General features: G+C 48.1%; 1 protein-coding gene across 2 annotated transcripts in view; it reads left to right on the forward strand.

Moving 5' to 3' along the window:
• LOC133345797 (protein mono-ADP-ribosyltransferase PARP14-like) overlaps positions 1-12,126 on the forward strand; it is a 103,537-nt gene that overhangs the window by 49,899 nt on the left and 41,512 nt on the right. For both annotated transcript variants that reach the window (XM_061556778.1, XM_061556777.1), the window contains exons 8-10: positions 152-262; positions 2,792-3,028; positions 3,148-3,369. In XM_061556778.1, the coding sequence (XP_061412762.1) occupies positions 152-262; positions 2,792-3,028; positions 3,148-3,369 (570 nt within the window). The remainder of the gene's footprint in view (positions 1-151; positions 263-2,791; positions 3,029-3,147; positions 3,370-12,126) is intronic.

Below are 12,126 nucleotides of genomic sequence, written 5' to 3' on the forward strand. Positions count from 1 at the left end.
CGGACGGATTTACAATATGCGTATTGTTTATATTATATGCGAATTTATATTTTCTAAAATTAAACATGTTTCCAAACAGTTAATCAGAATTTCAACGTAATGCTTATGATCTCGTCAGAATATTTTTCTCATTAAAACATGTCTTGGCCAGGGCACAACCGCAAAAATAACTAAACCAGCACAACCGCAAAACCGAAATTTGCTTCAGACATTTGAAGGCCTGGATATACAGTTGATTAAAGGAAACATAGAAAATGAGCAGGTAAGCCCTTGTGGAAATTACTGCAAAGACAACAGAAAGTGACTTGGATTGCTTGACAACACATGTATTACAGTATCTTACTGTCTTATATAAATACAAAAGTACTGCATACAGATTTGAAGCTTTCGTGACTGCAGGAATCCGTACTCTTTGGTTCTTTCGGTAAAGTCACGTAGGTAGAAATAAAAAATATCTGCCGGGTACTAGTCTATTTTTCACGAGTTAATTTCCCCCCCCCGCATCCCCAGCTTTCCCAGCCTCCCACTTCCAGCCCCGCCCACTTCCCCCCCCCCCGGCCTCACGTCCTGTCTCCCCCGAGCGCTCACGCAGCGCCCCCCACCCCCTACCCCACACCTCCCCTATCTCCCACCTTGCTCCTCCCCCCTTTTTCTTACCTATATAATCTCTTGCCACGGCAGCTGTCTTGCCCATTTCAGCAATTTTTTTTTGCTGTGGTTGTCCTACCTGATGACGGACGCTTGTATTGCGCCCGAAACGTCATGATTTGTTTCATTCTATTTCTAACTACGTGACTTTACCGAAAGAACCAAAGAGTACTGCAAATAGTTAACACTTGATGTGTTTATGAAATGTTCTAAGTTAAAGACGACCATTATTTGCTCCCAAGCAGGAGTATTGGTAATCTGAAATCAAAGTACATTCACATTTACTCAGCCCATCTTAACGAATAACTTCATTTTATGGAAGTACTGGGGAAATCTTGCTTTTTGACATCTACTTAAGTTGCCCCTAATAAACACATTTCCACCTTCATGGTGCACATACATGCTGCATATATATGAGCACCATAATGTTCTTATATTTGCGTGCATTGTCTCGTTCTTCTGGCCGTGGTCTTCACGTGGAACACAAGGACGGTTATCATCAAATCAAATTGTCAAAGTTCGGTAGTACTCTTCTTGCTTTCCAGCATTTTCCCACTTTGACTCGAGGGTTGCAGCGCGCCCCACGCTGTCTCTCATCCGGCAGCCACCACACACACATACACAGAGCCTCCAGGTGATGTTGAAGAACCACAATGGTGCCCATTTATTCGCAAAGACTCACCAACACGCCAGCATACGAATAGGGCCTGCAACGTGATTCCCAGATCATGACTCGGCCACGACAAAAATATAAACCGCCATTCACCACGAAGTCACCACAGCGCTTGTGCCAGCACCAACACCATCACCACTTCCCCAGCCCCTCGCGTGTCTCTGACGTTAACTTGCGGAGGAATCAGTGACCGCTCATTTTTCCCTTGAGCTAATCATGACCCAGGGTTACTCACGATATTACACAATTCCAACACGCTCATTACGAGTTAGGGGCCGTCCATAAATGACATCACGCGATTTTGGACGGTTTTTTACCCCCACCCCTCCCTCGTCACACGGCGTCACAAAAAGTCAGATCCCCCCTCAAATATGACGTCACAAAGCTCTGCCCCCCCAAACAAAACATGCTTCAAATCGCTTTAAACTATTGTCATTGTAGTGCGTATTTAATGTGGCGTTGCACTCTGCTGTTGTTGGAGAAAACATTTATTAAAAAGTCTATTTAATTAAATAGAACGTGCTTTCCATATTTATTTAAAGTTGCGCATTTTGATGTGACGTCACATTTCTCAACCCCCCCCCCCCTCGTCAAACATCGTCACATATGTCTGCCCCCCCCCCCCTCCCCCTAGGTGCGTGACGTCATTTATGGACGGCATCTGAGTGGCAATATACTCACAACATTAAAATCAGAATCACACCTGTCACACATGTACAGAATGATATTTTTCTATACACATTATCATAGCATAGCTGCAGTGGCATAAACTATGACTTGTTGCAAGACCAGTCGTTTCTATGAATGCCTCGTTGCGAGGTTGACATATGGTCCTCGTAGCATGCAGATACACATTTGATTTTGTAGTGCAAATAAGCATGCTAGCGTTCGTGAGTTTTGAATTTTGCAGTCAACGTAAGCACTTTTTGTTTCGTGCCCATAACTTGGCAAAGACTGGTTGTGTAGAAACACGTTGTAATGTTTGCACGTCTTCAAACGACATTCTTTACCAAATTTTTTAAAATGTGGATTTGTATAACGTTTGTTCGAAGTGTCAAACAAAGACAAAGACCCCCCGTATAACCTGAACAGACTTATGAGGCAAGTGCTATTAGCGAGCACTATCTATGATGGTCGACACAGCACACGAGTGGGTGGGTGGCCAAGCACCACGCCCGACCGCCTTTGTCTCCCCAGTGGCGATGTTGACACACCGCACCAGGCACTCATTTGAGCCTGAGTCGACCTAGGGGAGGCCCAGACCGGTTCAGATAATCGTCACTAGGGTTGGCCGTGAGCAGGAATCGAACTCGGGTCGTGTGGTTCATAGCGCGCTAACCGCTACACTATCACTTAATTATTCAATGTGTGTGTGTTATATAATGCATATGTAGATGCCACCCTGATCTTACATGAAGATTTATATAATATTAAACAAATGTTTATTTCCTTTTATTGTTTTTATCATAGGTGGATGTGATTGTCAACACTGTCTCGAATAATTTAGATTTAAGCTATGGAGGAGTTTCATCAGCACTCCTGGAAAAAGCTGGTCCACAGTTACAAACGCTTACAACAGCAATATCAGGAGGACAAAATGCAGATGATGGAGATGTAATAGCTATAAAAATTAAAGAATGCAAATTGAAATGTCGTGAAGTCTATCAAACTGTCTGCTGTCAATGGGATGAAAGCATAGGTGAAACGGTAAATATGGCAACTTTTAAATATTACACTGCCATGTGTATTTCTGACAGAAATTGGAAAAAAAAATCTGTTTATTGTATTTATTTGGGATAAATATTGATATTGTGTTTCATTTAAAGGTCCTGCGGAAAATAATTTCCAGTTGCCTCCAGATGGCCCATAAATCTAAATATCAAAGTGTCGTTTTTCCCGCCATTGGCACTGGTAATCTGAATTTTCCAAGAGCTATCACAGCATGCATATTTTTTGACGAACTGGTGGACTTCAGCAAAAAATACCCAAAAACACCGATTCAGTCTGTCAGAATTGTGGTATTTGGAAAGGACGAATCAACGTATGCGGTAAGTACTTTAACGTTTGAACAATCAATCATTGCAATTGTTTGTTGAACTAAACACATGTTTTCAACAAATGTAGAGGTTTTGCTCATAATTGTTATTTGACCGTACATTTACGTCAGCAAGTAGCTTGTTATCTGTTCAAAGAGCAATCGAATAGGCAGTTAGCCGAATTCAGTCAATTGCTTATTGTTTGGTGCACATTGCTCGAAATGTCACCAAATGTTTTTTTTATGAACGCTGTTATTGATGAATATAAGTAAAAATATATAACAAATGTACGAGCCATAAACAGCCCGAGCAACCACCAGGTTCCACGAGACTCCAAAATAATGAACAGAAAGAGATGGATATGGGTTTATGACAGGGTACTGATCTAGAGATGGTCATTTAAATGTCAAGGGATGGAAATCAGTCTGTAGACAATAGTGGAGGTAGAAGATGTGGATTAAAATAATGAGCCTGGTGCAAGCAGAGTGGGAGATCCTTGGAATATGGATACAGTAATTATAAATGAAAGCAGAGATGATTTTTTAAAATGAAAAATAAGAATAGCTTTTAGCTTTTCTGACAATAAAACAGGTGTTAAGATGTTCAAACACGTTCGCCTTTTGGCGTCCACTGGTCTGACACTGGTGAGACTAGGCCCTAAAGAAGGCTGTCTCTGGTGTAGGCAAATCCGTTTCAAAGACAATGCATATATTAAAGTATTAGAGCATTTTTGTTTGCATGTTCACCACAAGTATGTGTGGTTAACGCGAACTTGATTCCTTGCAAAAGGTTTATATTTGGTGTTTGAACATCGTAACACCTGTTTTATTGCCAGAAAGGGTAAAACCTATTCTTATTTTTTCATACTAAATAGATACCTTTTGCAAGGAATCAAGAAAGGGTAAAACTTATTTTTATTTTTCTTACTTTGAGGATGGTAAAAAGGCCCCGTGAATGCCCAAGTTGTACGGAAAAGGAGATCAAACAGGCAAAGTTTACGATGCTACCCTGTGCAGTATATGGGGGCTGAGCCCTGATGTGGTATATGAATCTCTTCTTCATTTGTCCATTCTTATCCATCCACTGAAGTCAGTTGACTGCAAGTATTGTAGTACTTGAGATGAAGATTCCCTTAGAGAACAGTGTGATGCTGGCGTTATGTAAAGTTGTTGTCGTTATAAGCGTGCTGGAATGCTAAACGACTAAACCTCTTCACCTCTCCCTCCGTCTTCTCTACTGGCGTCTCGTTAACTACCGTCGTCTTTTTAAATGTCTGCTGCAAGTCTTTACATATCTCTGTGGGCTTTCCCTACATTATCTTGCCTCTCTCATCTCCTTGTATGTCGAACGTCTTTTGCACCGTACGTAGCCAACCGTGCTAATGTTCTCTCTCCTTCTCTTCATTCCCAATCTTCTGTCTCTCTGTCCCTCCTCCCTGTGCCCAACCCCGTTTTCGGTCCTTCTCCCTTCTTGCACCCCTCCACTGGAATCAACTTCTCCTCTACTTTAAGCAGCACTGCCCATCGACTTGAAGAGGAGTCGGAAACTGGTTAAGCACTTCTTTATTCTTCAAACCACAGCCACACTCGTTCCTCAAACCAACCCCGAACACGTGATTCACAGCCCCTTTTAAACCCCCTATCTCTGCCCCCCTTCCAAATCCACATATCTGTGTCTCGCGCCGTGTGCGTGTGATGTCAGTGCCTTTTAACCCTTGACACCCGTCTAGTGTATTCCCATGCGTATGATTGGTGTGTGCTATGTTGAGTGCGGAGATTGTGTCTGTGTGGTGCGAGTGTGTGAAGATTGCTCGGACATCCCTTACATTACCCACCCCCCCCTCTTTGAGACAGAGTCGTCCTCGGCTTGAACAACGGTGCGCCTTGGCCGGTCAAACCCAACTGTGGCCAGGCGCATGTAATATCAACAAACAAATCAAAATGTGCAATAAACGCAAAAGTAACACAACACAATTCCATCCCTGTCCCCTTGTCAACAAGTGCACCGCCTCTGTCGCCAACTTCCCCCACGATCCGACCCCTTGACCGAACACAACAGGGTTCCAGGGATGACCGTTTCCTCAGCTGTGACGAGGCGGCGTGATCGGGTTAAGGGGCCCCGTCCTGTGGCCAAGTCCTTGGCCGATTCTGCGGTTGCGTCTTCAGCCACGGACGCTGATGGATCAGGTGCTGGCGTTCTGGTCACCTGTACTCCTGCAGGATGGACAGTAGCCAGCCGTGAGTGTGACAACCTCCTCCCACCCGGTCGAAGTGACGATGAAGGTGATGAAGGTGACGATGCTTGTAGGAGCGGCTCGGCCGCGATGTAACATTTTAGCCTAGAGAGGTGAACGTACCACCTTTGTTTCCCCAACTGAATTCGAACTAATTGAGGTTGCAATACCTGTACCACTGTGACAGGGCCCTGCCAGGGCCGGTGCAGCTTCGCTGACACTACATAACGGTACCTGCGGGCAGTGCAGCAAAGCCAGGTCACTCACCGCAAAGGGATCAGCAACTGGCAGCTTAGACCGCAGGCGCTCGTTTGTAGCCTGCACAGATGCGGATGCTGCTTCGCGGCCTCGCGCAAAAACTTGAGCGAGTGGCGGAACGCAGCTGGCCAATCTCCCGACCGCGGCAAGACAGGACGCAACTGTGCCTCAATTGGAAGGCTCGGCTTGCGCCCATACATCAAGAAGAAGGGTGAGTATCCCGTTGATGCATGCGGCGTCGAGCGATCGGCTGTCAAAACCTGTCTGCTGGTCATTCGCCAAGTGACACAGCATCCCCGAGATCGTGCGGTTAAAGTATTCTACCATCCCGTCCGTTTGTGGGTGGTAAGGGGACGTCCGCACCTTCGTTAAACAAGCAGCTCGCAGTGCGTAATGCAATACTGCTGCTCGGCCTGCGACAAGACATGACTTTTGCAGGCAATGACAACCTCTCTACCCTCCTGAATCTGGGAGAGAATGGCCCCGATGCCCACGTCGCTAGCGTCCGTATCCAGCAGGAAGGGAATCTAAAAACCGGGGTATGCTAGGGGAGGCGCTTCTGTCAGATGCTGGCGCAGTGTTAAGCATGCGTCGGTCTCGGCCTGGCCCCAATGAAACGACTGTCCCTTCGCCGTAAGCGCACGGAAGGGCTTAGTGATGGTAGCAAAGTTCTCGACAAAATGGCAGTAATAGGCCACAAACTCCACGAATCTGCGGACGTCAGGCACGGACGTGGGTGTTGCCAATCACGGACACACGCCATTTTGTCAGGATCTGTTGCAACCCCCAACGCATTAACGACATGACCCAAGTATTTTACTGAGGAGCGAACTAGATGACACTTGAAGGGTTTTAACTTGAGGTTTGCATCACAAATTATCGAAAATACCTGTCACAATCGGTTTGCTCCTCGAATGTGCGAGCGAATACGATTACATGGTCCAGATAGATGAGACACGACTCCCACTGCAACCCCGCAAGTACCAACTCCATCAATCACTGGAAAATGGTGGGAGCCGTTTGTAAACCCATAGGTAAACCGTTGAAATGAAACAGACCTTGAGGCATTCTGTAAGCCGTTATCAGTCTGGATTCAGCATCTAATGGTAACTGCCAGAATGCCACCAAAATGTCTAGTGTGAAGAAAAGTTTTGCTCCTCCGAGCGCATCCAATTAGTTATCTATGCGTGGGAGCGGGTAGGCGTCCACCAAGGTAACTTTGTTCAGCCGCCTGAATACTACACAAAACCGCAAGGATCCATCCAATTTTTTTATTAATACAACCGGCGTCCCCCATGGATTCGTAGATGGCAATATGATGTCAGACTCCATTATCTCCTGTACTGCCCGCTGCACATGCTCCTTCTCGCTCGGACCCATCCTATAGGCATTCTGCCAAATGTGTGGCGCATCGCCCGTATTAATATGGTGCTCCATCAGCGTTGTGCGACCAACATCGTAGAGACCCTTACTGAACACGTCTGCGAAGTCACACAACAAAGTCCTGAGCTCCCTTGACTCCTTTGCCGACAGATCTGTGTTCTACGCCAGGAGTGCGTTAATCTATGACATATCCCCTGCGCCAACCGATGTACCATCCTAATGCAAATTGTTGATGGTCTCCGCCTCAGGGTCCGAATGCATGGGACTGACATTTACAAACAAGGTCCCTTCCTGAACTGTAATGGGTGTATCAGCCTTGTTATGGCCCTGCACGAACAGTGGCTGATTCCTGCGCACGAGCGTGTCAGCTGATGCTAAGCAATGGCGACCAACCACCGACGGCACCACGGAAACAATGAACGGCGCATCCGACCGGGAAGTGACAAGAGGGGTGCGATATCGAAGCGGCACCAAGGCCTGTACACCAAGTGGGATCGAGACCATAGTCCCTACCAGCGTCTGAACTCACGGAAGCTGCTTCCATTCCCCGGCTGGACGCAAGATATACAACCGACCCCCCGACGGGGTTTCGACGCAGCCTTCATCCGTCAGAATATTAAGGGGCATGTGACTCAACAGATCCGTGCCCAGCAAGCAGGGAACCATGAGCACACTTGAGACCAGTACCGGTGCCCATACCTCCAGCTCCTCGATGCGGACCGGCACTACCACTTGGCCTATGATCCCCAAACTTCCCCCATTCGCGGCTATGTACTTCGCCTGAACTGGCACAAAATGACACTATCCCTCTGGTAACAAGTCAAAGACGCACAGGGATATGATGCTGGCCGACGCACCCATGTGAACCAACACACGGACGCTAATCCCTGCCACCGAGCCTACCAACACAGACGTCCCAGCCCTGGCCGCCACCACCCTTCTGACTAAACGACGCCATTTAGTAATTGTGTCCGTCCACGGGCCCGGACTGGCAGTGGGAATCCTAACCGCCGCCCCCGAGGAATGAGATGCGTGATGGGGTGAACATGGGGTGGATGGTTCTAGCCGGGTGTCCGAGGTGTCAGCACTCACCTGAGTAAGAACGGCCGTGGACCAAAACTGACGATCCCGGCTGATCGTCCCCGGTGCACTCGTCCTGCGCGGCATCCGCAGGCGATGTATCCCTCGCGACCACAGCAATGGCAGATGACTTCTCCCGTGACCAGAGGATGCTCTCCTGCCTCACAAGGTGCCCAGCACCGGGGTCGGTGCTCTGCTTCTCGCGGGATCCTCGGATTCCACCGCGGGGCCGCCACCATCTCTCCCTCTTCCTCCTCCGCCGGCGGCGCGTGTCTGGTTCAGAGCCATGGCAGCCCCTCGACGTCGCCGAGATTCCCTGCGACTTGTGCCACACTTCACGCGGGTCCCGCCATTTATTCATAGGCACAGAGGTGTCATGCGACCCATAGCAAGGTGAGGGCTTCCTCCTCCACCACCGGCAGCATCACTTCCGCCTTCTGTGCCATGGCAAGGAGCCGCTCTGCCACTAGCGAATCCAGGCCCGGCTGATTGAGCCGCGGGAATGCGGCTTCTGCCAGCGTCAATAATTATTTTCAGAAGACCAGGAGCGATTCGGACACTTTCCGCTGGCAGTTTTTAAACTTTTGTCGTGCCCCGGACGGAGGGCCGAACACCTCCACCATCTCCTTGTAGGCCCCCTGCAGGGATCCTCTTTTTGCAGGCGGAATCTGGTCGAACACCGCCAGTGCGGGGTCGTCCAACACAGTGGGCAGTATTGTCAGGGCTTGTTCCTCCGTCCACTTCAGTGCCTGGGCGGCCATCTCGAACCGGTGGATGAAAGCACGCCATTCTTCCGATCTGGACGCGAACCTATGTATCTCGCCCAGCTGATGGCTCTATCCTGGTCCTCCCTCCACGGGCTGCCTCGGCTGAGTTTTCGGGCTGAGTTTCGGGCTGAATCCTGCTCCCGCCCTGTGCCGTTGCCACCTGCCTGGCCAGCTGCTCTCCGCTGCACTCTGGTCGTTCACGTCCCCCGGTTGCTGCTGCTGTCGGAGGATTTCGGGAGGACAGGCCAGGGTTTTCTCCCGGGTCCTGCGTAGGACGCACGGTCGGTGGTGTCGCTGGTGCTGCTCCATCCCCTGATAGCTGCTGCGGAGTGATGGGTCTGGAAGGCTGACCATGGCTCTCATCTCCTCACTGGGGAAGCAAAGCAGCTGAAGTTCCCCCCGATCGTTCTGACCTCATGACTCAGCTGGCGAAACAGCACAGTTACTGCCTCCAGCAGCTGATCCATCCTCTGATCCCTGGAGGATGATCTGCAGCAGTGGCGCTGGGTCTGCACCGCCGGGTTGGTGGAGGAAGGTGCCCACATGGGGTGAGCAGCTGCCTTGGATCCCGCCGATGAGCCAAGGGAAGAATTCCGATTCGGCGGTTCTGTTTCCGAGCAATTCTCGTCCCGGGCACCTAGAGCGTCTTCTGGCTGAATCTCCCCCCTTGGGATCTTCCGTCAGCTGAGGTGAGACATTCCACTGCTGCCACCAGATGAAGAGGAGTCGGAGACTGGTTAAGCACTTCTTTATTCTTCAAACCACAGCCACACTCGTTCCTCAAATCAACCCTGAACACGTGTTTCACAGCCCCTTTTAAACCCTCTATCTCCACCCCCCTTCTGAATCCACATCTCTTATTCCCATGTGTGTGATTGGTGTGTGCTATGTTGAGTGTGGAGATTGTGTGTCAACACTGCCCATAGACTCAACACTGTCCATAGACTCAACACTGCCCATAGACTAACACTGCCCGTAGATTCAACACTTCCCATAGACTCAACACTGCCCATAGACTAACACTGCCCATAGACGCAACACTGCCCATTGACTCAACACTGCCTAAAGACCCAACACTGCCCAAAGATTAACACTGCCTATAGACTCAACACTGCCCAAAGATTAACACTGCCTATAGACTCAACACTGCCCATAAACTCAACATTTCCCATAGACCCAACACGGCCCATAGACTAACACTGCACGTAGATTCAACATTTCCCATAGACTCAACTGTCCATAGACTCAACATTGCCCATAGACCCAACACTGCCCATAGACTAACACTGCACGTAGATTCAACATTTCCCATAGACTCAGCCACTGTCCATAGACTCAACACTGTCCATAGACTCAACACTGCCCAAAGATTAACACTGCCTATCCACTCAACACTGCCCATAGAAGGGAAGTAATAAAATAATGAAAATAAAACATAATAAAATAATTCTCACGACGTTTTGGCCACAACGCAAGCAGCCGTCCTCAGGTGAAAACCAGGTCTGTCGGGGAGACAGCGTCTGAATGAAACAGCACACGAGCTTGGAGCATATATATAAGCTGGGTTGGAAGGGGGGGAAAGGGCGCTTCGACAAAAGAATTTGCATATCAAGAGGAATTTAGCATATTTATGGGAAATGCAGGAATGTGATTAGTACTACATATGCCCGTGCATTATGCAGGATTAGCAGTATCAAAGGGAGGGGATATGGGAAATGCAGGTATGTGAATAGTACTAATTATGCCTGTGCATTATGCAGGATTAGCAGCATCAAAGGGAGGGGTAGCATTAATAAAGGGAAGGAGTGTTAATAGTATGTAGCTGCAGTAATTAAAACCAACACGTAAACAACTAAAGTATAAACTACATAGTATCATCAGTATACTAACTATACTCTACAATAAGCTGAGTTACTAACAGTAAGTAATACATTACAATTCTACGTCGTAAAAATTATATAATATGCTTCCATCTAAACTTTATTCTCTTACATCACACGAGTCTACACCGTACTATATACTGCCATAGACAAACCCAACATTAGCGCTAACCCTATACTGGTTAAGCTCGGAACCCGACCGGAGCCAAGGGTTCGGGTTCTGCCCTTTGGGCTCTTCGCTTCAGGTCTTCAGAGTGGCTCTCAGGTCTTCAGGTGGATGAGGACTGCCGGACCCGTTCAGGGGTCAGGCTTTTTTACTCGTTCCAGAGTCTCTCCGCCCCTAGCCACACCTTCCTTCTGGAACTCTCTAGGGGGCCCTGGAACATGACGACATCCCCCCAACCTCCCTCTTGGGTTCTGGGGTCCCTATTGGCCCAACGGCCCGACTCATCCCACCTAGCCTGTTTACCACCCCCTGTTGACACATGTCCGCTACTGCAGGTAACACTCAATGGTCATGTACATACAGCCTAACAATGGCACTACATATATGTCACGTGCCCTGAGTGGAGGTGCTCTATAGTTATAGAATAAAGGTTGAAATCTTGTAACAGGACACTTGACAGGATGAGTCAACTGCACGAGGAAAGTGAAGACAATAGTCTTGTCTCTGCAGCATGACAGATCCTGAAGTAAAAAAAACACGTAAGAGGGTGAAGCAATTACACAGCCTTACTTACAATGAAAGAAGAACAGAAAGATCGCACCAAAATAGTGCTGGTTTCCAAATTGTCAGCTGCACATGGCACCAGTATAACAAATGCACTCCTTGGACAAAGCAACTGAGGGAGGAGACAGTGTTTACTGTGAAGAGCACCACATAAGGTCCTGCATCGCTGATACTTGTTTTGCAGTAGGATCCATAAAGTAATCGTGAATCCAATTATTGGAGAAATTGCGTTTTGGCTGGACATAGTAGCTGACTTCAGACAACTTCCACCTTTTAGCAGTGACCTGTGAATTGGCAGCAATGCCACCCCTTTGGTTGAGACGAAATGAATGATCAGTTTAACACGTAGGCTTTCGCGACCAATGTTATTCATAATCAACGATTTTTTGGGTTTAGATCGCGTTTATTTATAAATGTGTCGTAACCCTCCACCACCCG

This window comes from Lethenteron reissneri, chromosome 23 (assembly GCF_015708825.2).
Source record: "Lethenteron reissneri isolate LAM-NWPU_2019-01 chromosome 23, ASM1570882v1, whole genome shotgun sequence".
In the NCBI taxonomy this organism is placed as follows: Eukaryota; Metazoa; Chordata; class Hyperoartia; order Petromyzontiformes; family Petromyzontidae; genus Lethenteron; species Lethenteron reissneri.